At 34.9% G+C, this 9,933-nt stretch overlaps 1 protein-coding gene across 1 annotated transcript; it reads right to left on the minus strand.

Annotated features, from left to right (window-relative positions):
- Positions 1-339: 339 nt before the first annotated feature.
- On the minus strand, positions 340-6,280 carry LOC126664357 (26S proteasome non-ATPase regulatory subunit 13 homolog A). Its single transcript, XM_050356713.2, has 6 exons — positions 6,073-6,280; positions 5,091-5,537; positions 4,157-4,237; positions 1,475-1,671; positions 1,248-1,347; positions 340-779 (listed from the first exon to the last, which is right to left on the minus strand). The coding sequence occupies exons 1-6, from the start codon at positions 6,220-6,222 to the stop codon at positions 594-596; spliced, it is 1,161 nt and encodes a 386-aa protein (XP_050212670.1). The 5' UTR covers positions 6,223-6,280; the 3' UTR covers positions 340-593.
- Positions 6,281-9,933: the final 3,653 nt, after the last annotated feature.

Below are 9,933 nucleotides of genomic sequence, written 5' to 3' on the forward strand. Positions count from 1 at the left end.
ATACCAAATTATGCCCATTAGTTCTGTTATTTTGGTTCCATTTATACTAAAAGAATTATGTCTAAAACCTAGCCGACCAAAAAATTAATTATTTTATAATATCAAATCGAATCAAACATGATTAAACTTTTGTACACCCCTACCTATTTTCATTCCAACACTAGTTTACTGAACCTAACATGTGAAAAATAATTATTCTCATTTATATTCCCCTTCGTTCTAATTCCAATTCCAATTCCTAACTTTAAACCAAATGCCCCTAAATGCATTTAAACACATTTCAATACATAGTGGAGTTTAGTATTAAGGAGGCATAAAATGCAATTGATAATCATGAAATGAAAAAGAAATAACGTAAGATTAACCTGTTTTTCTGTTCCCATCTCCGCAATGACAAATTTAAAGAGAGTACATAGCTGCTTCTTTTTCAAAAAATGACGCAGGAAAAGGATTCTACAATATTAATAAGCAGCAACTTCCCAAATGACTGGCTATAGCGTCTCTCCCCACTATGCTGCCTACCATTTTTCCCTTTTCGGAGAAGAAAGAAAGGAGATTGAGAACATAAGGAAAGCAACCCAAAGTCAGAAAAATCACAACGCAACCAGATCTGGTGTTTCAGATTCGATCGATACTAATGCCGTGTGTACTTTCTCCAGCCAACTATCCAGTCGATCTCGCAAGGATTCAATCTGTGGAATCCCCAGAACTCTTGGTTGCACCCATGAAACATGAACTGTTCCCTCAACTTGATCGATTATGCCCTCGATAAGATGGACCTGCAGCAAACTTCTGTTTAAACTAGAAAAAAATGCAAGCTTTCCATAGCACAATTAACAGTTTCAAATGACAAATTTTCCAGCTCGTCCTAATCATAATTGTGTTAAATTTCCTAATCCTTTTGGTATTATATTTTCATGCTATATAATGTTTTCTTAACAAGAATATTCAATTGAGGAATCCAAAGGCATCAAACCTCACAGAATACCTAGAATCAGATTCAATACTGCATCATAATTTTTGACATCAATAGTAACAAATCTAGCTATTTTCAGTGAACTGGTCATGCCACAAACATTAGATGTCAGTCATGAGATGATAGCTTCCAATCAAATAAAAAAATTACTAAATATTTTACATTTTCATTTTGTTCCATTGTTCACTTTGTTATTAATTTAGTTAGGGAGAAAAAACACAACAGCTATAAATTTCAAAGACTAACACCAATATCAAGAGAAAGGACTTACAGAAAGACTCTTCATAAGGAGATGCTCCACAGCCTCAACAGAAAGCTTTGTGCGCTCAGCAATGGCAGTTAGTGGAATAGTTCTATCTTCAGAAGAACGGCTGAGAGAAAGCATGTATTAGTCTTAGCTCAGTACTCATTAATACAAGAATGATATATTTTCCAAACTTGGAAGGTACAATTCACACGTAGAAAAGATCATTTAAGCTTAATAGAAGCCAAACATACCTAAAAATGATTTCCATCAGGCAGAGAATATTGATCTTTTCCAACAGCTTCTGCTCATTCTCAACTAGTGCTGGCTGTGCCCTCAAAGATGCAGTGTGCACGCGGCACAATTCTTGGTAGCGAACTAGATCACCGGAGTTGAATGCCTGAAGGATATAGTAGAGCCACTCGACTTGTGTTCCCAAAAGACTCTTAATCTGTAGAAGATATCTGGTCAATGTCCCAAACATACAATGAAAGATAAAGCCAGGAAATAATAACAGGCACAATGTTGGACAAAATTTAGAATGAACAAAGCATAATCTTTCGTCAGCAAACCTCATTTTGAAAAAAGAGCTTTGAAGCATGTATGATTTTCTTATCTCATTAGGGAACTCTAATTTATAGCTCATAACAACGACAAAGCTATAAATGCACAAGGCATTTTGACAAAACTTTTGCAAGGGAATAATAAACGGGAAGAAAGTGGAACTATCTGAGATCTAAGTATATCAGCTGAGCTGCATTACAAATACATTTGTGAGTTAAAACTCAACTTTGTGCTTGTGTTCAGCATGCAGCTGCCAGCACAGTGGCATGGTGTCTTATCATTATGTCACCACCCAAAATTAGCTACTTTGCAAATAAACAAAATAATCAAACATTCTTTTTAACACACCATACTCCAATGATTTTTAGCAAAAAATCTTTAATTTCTTCTGGTACGCTAGCTTAGATACCTCATAAATATTAGAAATCAGCTTCCAAAAAGGTATTACGTCTCATATTAGCAGCTGTAGCCACAAGATGATTCTCTCAAAGTTAATGTGATATTCACATTTAGCAACTTTAGGTTACATATGGGGCCACAGCTGACTTATACTAGTTTTAGAAGTGGTAATCACTGCATGTATACAACTTTTTAATGGGTAATAACCATAGTTGTTAAATCGAGAGTCGAATTGTGAATCGTGAATCAAATTGTAAGATTCAGTGTAAATTGATAAATATTAATTATATATAAATAATTTATATAGAAATAAATATTATACATACATTTTTTAAAATTTTAACATATATTAAGTTTTAAAAAAATTATCATATGAATTAGAGTGCTTACAGTTCAAAAGCCACTAAAAGGACAACCAAAACTTTAGATAAAGTACCCCACCTACACCTACACGTAAGAGATGTTACTGACACGTCATTTAATTTGACCAGAACTTTTTAAAAGATAACACATCTACACCCACATAATTTTGGACTCTCCTTTTTTTCTCTTTCCTCTTTCCTCTTCATCTTCAACCTCTTCATCCTCTTTTTTCTTTTTATGTAATATTATCTACTACCAGTGCAAACATCTGCTCTCATTTTCTTTTCTTCTTTCAATTGGAGTCTTATAACAATAAAATCTACAAATATCTTATAATTAATTTAGATTAAAAAAATTATCGTTGGAGAATTTCTTTTCCAGCTTTTACAGAATTGTTTGACTCATCAGAGACGGTCTAATTCAAACAATTCGGACTGATTCAAGATCAACTCTACCGTATATGCAATTCCCCTAGTAGATTCGACTTGTTTTCCTCCTGACTCGACTCAACTCGCGAATCGGGATGATTCTAACAGTGGTAATAGCTAAATGCAGTCACAACCACTTGGACCATCTACTCAATTAGCCATCTCAAGTTCGATGTGGTTTGTTGCTGAGGATAAACAGTCTTTGACCACAAAAGCTAAGACTTGAATTACATCATTACCTCTTCCCAAACCAAGACACATTACAGAGGTGACACAATGTAAATCAAGCAATAAGTGAAAAAACTACCAGTACTCAACAACCAAAGTTGCACAAGCAAATTCATCGAAAGATTGTCACGCACAGCAAATATGGCAGCATAATCAAAATTTGACCAACTTACAACTACCAGTGCAAGTTGGTATTTTGGGATCTTGAAACCGCACTATAACTCTAGTCCATTCTTCCTATAGAATATGCTCTACATTGTATCGTGTGGATATAATAGAAAATAATTCAGCCAGTATCTAGTATCTTCTAAGGGAATAATCTGAAGTCCTTCAACAGTATCACCCTTATGAAACATGCACCAAGAAACTAGATAGCATTTAGTGACAAGCAAATGAAAAACTAAATGATCTACACCGCTTCAAGAAACAAAACATTTGGTTCAACCAAGTGAAAAACACTTAATATCAGGAGTAGAATTTGAACATTGAAATAATTTAGTAGCACTTCTTATACATTAATGAGTTGAAGTTTCATCAACTATAATAGGACAACTTAAATATGTCAGAACCAAAAAAACCAATCCCCCTCCCTCCTCCCACTTCAACCACCCTATAAACATAACACCAGTATTAGCTAAAAAATAGGAACTACATACATGAGTAGCATTAAGAATCAAGTAAAACCTGAAAAAATTTCACACTGTCGCTGCTTGAAACAAGTCAAACAAAAGTCAACTAGAATATGACAGTTTAAATATGCAAACATCAAAACACCAACTTTTTCAACTCTCATTCAACTTCCCAAAAATCATTAAACTAATAACAGCCAAAAAAGAAGATTTACATTTGCACAACTAGTAACAACCTAGAAAGAAGAATTACATTTACATGACTAATATTCAAAGACAATGTACAGATGCAATGAAGAAAAACGAAAGATGAAGATACTCTTACAATTGGATGAGCAAGCAGTTCTCCAAAGTTGTAGATATTATCTCCCAAAAGCGCAGAGAGGGAAAGATCAAATGCCAAATCCTAAAATAGAAAATTAAACAGTCATATTAATTGTATCCAAAATGCACATTAAGATCAAATTTAAGGCATACTATCATGGAACTCATTCTACCAGAAGTTCATTAATAGTGGTTTGCATATATCCTAGCATTCCATGTCCACTTATGCAATACTTGTGATTTCCCTTTACAGAAGCTACATAACGAATTAAGAATCTCTCATTCATATTAGTGCTAATCTCTGAACAGACAGATTGCAAAGTGGGGCTCTGAACTCATTGATTAAACTGAGCATTGATACCTACATTCATAGTTTAGTACGTTTCTTGTAGAAAAAGTGGCCAAACTAATCTTAAGGTGGGAATCATTGGTAAAACATGATATCAGCTACAATTAAGGGGCACCATATATCTCTCATAGCCGCACAACAGATTAAGGTAAAACAACCCCTACATTGTTTTTAAAAACAGTGAGTCCTTACAGTTTAAATTTTTTTAGCCTTTTTGTTTTTGGGATTTATAAATGATTACACTTCAGTCCATCACAAGGTTATCTAATTCTCCTAGTTAAGCTTTGACATTTCAAAGCGAAATCTCTAAACTATCATATCATATAAATTGTTTCTGATAAATATAAGGCTAGTAGAAAGTCGAAGCACACGATAACGTTTAAAGAAAAGACATATTAACCTCAGAAATAATTATGATGATGCTTAGATCGTATCTTGAGAGGAAAGAGGTAGCGTGTATTCTTAAAAGATATCAGCAATTTTTGTATCCACATAAACTATGCATATCTTTGATAATAGGAACAAAAGAAGGTAGAAGAACAAAGCATTGGAAATAACATATTAGTTTACCAATATAAGCACATACCAGCTTGAACGAATCTGAGAGGGACTCCACTGATGTATAGGCAAGATAAAGAAGAGCGCTTTTGTAGAACTCGGCAAACTCTTGACGGTATTTATAGTACTGAGATGCAACCCAATAATAACTGGCATATACTGATGGATCAATATCAGTCATGCTCTCTAGTGTACTCTTTCCATCTTCTAGAAGTTTCTTGCACTCCTTTTGATCTCCTTGCTCTAGCTTCAAGATAGCTAATTGCATCTTAATGTAAAGAATGGGTTCATCGATGCGTAACTCTCGAGTTGCTACAAGCTTTTCAATTACTCCTTCAAGATAAGCGATGGCAGCTTCTTTCTCTTTATACTGCCGAGATACTATGACAGCAAAGTGCGCAAGCTTGAGAAGATTTATTTTGGTCTCAAAATCAGAGATGAAATTTTGATATAACTGTATCAGAGCATCACCAGTCTGCTGTACAAAATGGTACCATAATGAGTTTAACATACACATAAAAACTGATAAAATTCTCTTCTAAGGAACTTAATAACAATCCATTCAACTGAGGCATCCACGACAAACAGACGCCAAATAAAAGCCTATACATGGACATCCAAAAGTAAGCCTTTACTCTTCAAAACACAAGACTGTTTCATTTCAACTAGGAAAGGTCCAATAAAGCCAATGAAGGTTACAGAATTAACCTTTTTCAACTGAAAAAACATAAGACACAGTCATGTCCACAAATTGTTGCATCAGCTGAACTTATTACAAAAAAAAACCCCAATTTTCCCAACATAAATTCTGACACTTGAGTTAAAAAATTAAATTACAAATCCAACTTTGCGGCAATACAAAAACCCTAATTACACATAGCAACCAACATTTAAGACTCCAATTAAGAAAATAGCAGGTACCCATATTTCTCTAACTAGTAGAGATCCAATAAAAACAAGCAAACAGAAAACCTAATCAAAATTGAAAAAAAATCAGAAAACCCTAGGACCTGGAAGACAGCAAGAGCAACGAATTGGTCGAGCTTGAGAGTGAGCTGATGCCAGAGCTTCTTCTGATACAGATCTGCAAGCGAATTGTACCATTCCGCCAGTTCCGGTTGCGTATTTCTCAGTGACTCCAAATACTGTAGAGCGGCCATTGCTGTTTGTGTTTTCTCTTCTTTTCCAACTCTGCTTCTATTATGCTCCTCTCTGTCTTGACCATAAAGAAAAGAATTTTATTTTAGTTTTGTACAAAGTCTAAAAGAACCCCTAATTTTTTCTTAAATGTGCCCTTAACCTCTTTTTTTAATTTTTTTTCCCTCAACATTCTTTTAGGCAAAATTCATACGGAGCTCCATGTATTATGCATTTTTATTTCGGAAGTCTTTGTACACTTTTTTTGTTGACAATCGAATAATCTTTCATTAATAATAATGAGCAGTTACAGGTGTAAGAATTTAGAAAGAGTATAACCGTTTCTAATGACCTGGCATGCAATAAGATGTAAACCTTAATTCGCAGATCACCTTACAAAATAAAATCAAAATTACGTAAATGCTCTACCACAATAAGATCCAATCCTTCTTCTTTGTCTAACATAAAACTCACAAACTCTTCATAAAGAAACAAACAATCTTTCATAAAGAAAGAACATCAAAACTTTCATAAAAAAAGACAATCGCTGTAAAATAGTTATAAAAAAAAAACTAATATAACTTATAACGATTTCATCTTCAATCTTGAAATGTCTTGATCTATCTCTGATTCTTGATTTGTATATATATTGAAATTGATGTGCATCGTCAATAGATTTACCAACAAAAATAAAAAAGATAAAAAGAATTCGGTCATTTATTTTATTCTAAAGCGATAAAAAACGAAATGGCTACCGCTAACGGCAAAAATAAATCATTAACGGCAGCCGAAGCAAAAAATAAAAGAAGAGCTCTTGACGGCTAGTGTTTTCTATTTAGGAGAGAGGGGAGAGGAAAGACATCCCTTGTTGTGGTCTTTTACCCCCTGTACTTACTTAATTTTCAATTTTCAGGTCTTTTTTAGTTTTTTTTTTCAGTCCCTTTACTTACAATTTTTTTCCATCAAGTCACACAAAAGGACATAAAAATCGAAAATTCGATTAGTAGAGGGACTAGAAAAATAAAAAATAGTACAAAGACTAATGAAATAAATATGATATAGTAAATGAACCTTCATATGACTTTAGCCTTTTCTTAAGGGTGCAAATAAGCCGTAAACTTTAACACATTACCGGAAATTAGTTGTTTATTTAGAACAGGTAAACAAGTGATAAGAGAGTAAAGCGTCCAATGATGATTTGTTGAGACACTCGTCCAGATGACGAGTTAGCAATCCGCTTGTCAGAATTCAAATGGACTAGATTGACGTATATCGGCAAATTTTAAGGACATAGGCATATTTTTTACTAATAAGACATCAAAAATTCAAAGGAATTCTGATAAATGTCTAAAAAATTGGATTAATTACAATGTTTTAGAAGTTTATGAGTCAATTTATAAGATTGACCAAAATTCCCAAAACCTAACCTTAGTGGTCGTGAAGGTCGTTTTTATGCTTCCCGCCACAATCACACCAAAATAATCAAATTAAGTATCTACGCTCTAGTTCTTCAAAAATGGGTCGATCTACAACAATCTATACACTACTATCAAAAAAAGGCTGAAATCCGTCGGGAAACATGTCCCCGACGGATTGGCCGACAGATCAAGTCCTTCGGAAAAAACCCTGTCACTAAGTTATTAGTGCCAGGGAAGCCTAAAAATGTCAAAAAGGATTAGTAGCAAGTTTAAATCCAAAAATTAGAATTAAAATTCTAATTAATTAATTAAAAGCTAATTCTAAATACATCTACACTTATCACTTCTTTAAACATAGTTCAAACTCTAAAAGGACAAACCTGTAAATACACTTAAACTAACCCTTAAACCTAATTAGACCAATATAAATTCAGCCTTAAGCCAGTCTGGCTAAATGTGGCATACAAACCCTAGAAAATTAGACAGAAAATTCGGCCACCGCCCTAGAATAGCAAATCTGAATATTCCAACACACACACACACACACAAAATCACATCAATTTCGGTCCTAAAAACACTAAACACGTGTTAATTCTCCAAGAACGCAACATCCGCACGGATTCGAAGTTAGATTCCGCATCCATTTCGCCAGGAAACGAGTGAAGACTCGGACCGGTAATTTTGAGGACCCTTTATATGTTCCTTTGATTTTGCTATTAAATTGTATGCCATGAATATTATAATTGTTGTGATTGTGTAATTTAGGGTGTATGTTAGCTTATGTGTTAATTTTAACCATAAAATTACCATATTTAGTTTAATCATTAAATTGCCAAATTTCCATGAAATCGATGAAAAAGCATGTTAATTATTGATTTAATATGTTTAATGTGTTTTATTCCAGAAACCTAGTAGATTGTAGCTCCTAGGATGCATATTAGGTGTGATTTCGAGCTTGTTTGTCAGGAAAAATTAAATTCCGTACTTGCTGCCCCGAAATAATTTTTGTTTAAATGGGCTCTAAACACTCTGATAATGCTATATTTGGATTCCTTGTTCGATTTATGCGATTTTGACTACTTTTGCATGAAAACGGACTCGAAATGAGTGAGAACGAAGTAAAACAAAAATCCCAGAACTACTGTCAAAAACCATTGTCGCCGCTAGAACAAAATGGCGGCGCCGCCACTGTAACCTGCCGGTGCCAGCAGCTTAACCTGGCGCCGTGTTCTTTGTTCATCAGCATCTCTAGAATCGCTTCCCAGATCTTCCAAACTTTGATCTGAACTTCAAAACGTGTTTCTGAGCTCATCCAGACTCCGAAACAGGCCAAGTATGAACCCAGACGTAGCTAATCCAATGTACTTTAATATTATGTATTGTACGGGTCAGAAACGATGCAAAACGGACCCAGAAGTCCGAATATGTAACATAGTGTATAAACCGGGCCCACGAGCCCGAGGCCCTACAAACCAGCAACTTCCAGAGCCGATTTCGGGCTAACCCGAACTTGGAATCGACTCCGGATCAAACAACTAGAACCGCATCGACGAGACGCACAACTCTTGTGATCTGACCGAGAGCCCATTCTGACTAGACCAATGGCCAAAACCGCGCGAGTGCCAGGAACTCAAAGTCAACGAGGTTAAAAAGTATTACCTTGTATGTATATCAAACTGCCCCTGAGCATGTCAGCGATGTTTACTGCTTTTCAAAAGCATTCCAAATCATACAATAACCGGTTAAATGACTAATCACCTAAAATTGGCCCATTAATGCAATTCCAGCCCACCACTTGGACATCTTAGGACTAATACAAAAAAGTAGTAACGGTTGTCTAGGCTTTTCAAGACTCACCTGATAAAATCAATCAATCACACTTATATATTTGGTTTAGGCTTTGTGCATGTAATCAATCCAGACCAGCTAGACTTATGACTATTTGCTAGAAACCTTTAAGGTTAGATGTATGTTTAGGAGTACCTGCTACTTGCCTCAAATGCCAGTCCAGATCGAGTCATTTGTGGGTTAAACCTGTTTACACGCTTTCATACATGTTTATTTCCAGCTTTTATATCATGTGAACGGCATATACTGTTGAGGTGAGATAAATGCGAATATGTCCAGTAAATAAAGCCGGTAACAGATAAGTCAAGCACAAGAGTCTCGTGGAGGTCCATGAACCCTAGTCTTTGGTCTGACGCACGATAATCTTACTGGAGACGAGTAAGGTTAACTAGTCAGTTAAAATACATTTCCTAGTTGAAATAGGTGGCGACCCCATTTTTCAAACTATTTCCAGATCGAGAAGTCAGC

The sequence above is a fragment of the Mercurialis annua genome, linkage group LG1-X (assembly GCF_937616625.2).
Source record: "Mercurialis annua linkage group LG1-X, ddMerAnnu1.2, whole genome shotgun sequence".
In the NCBI taxonomy this organism is placed as follows: domain Eukaryota; kingdom Viridiplantae; phylum Streptophyta; class Magnoliopsida; order Malpighiales; family Euphorbiaceae; genus Mercurialis; species Mercurialis annua.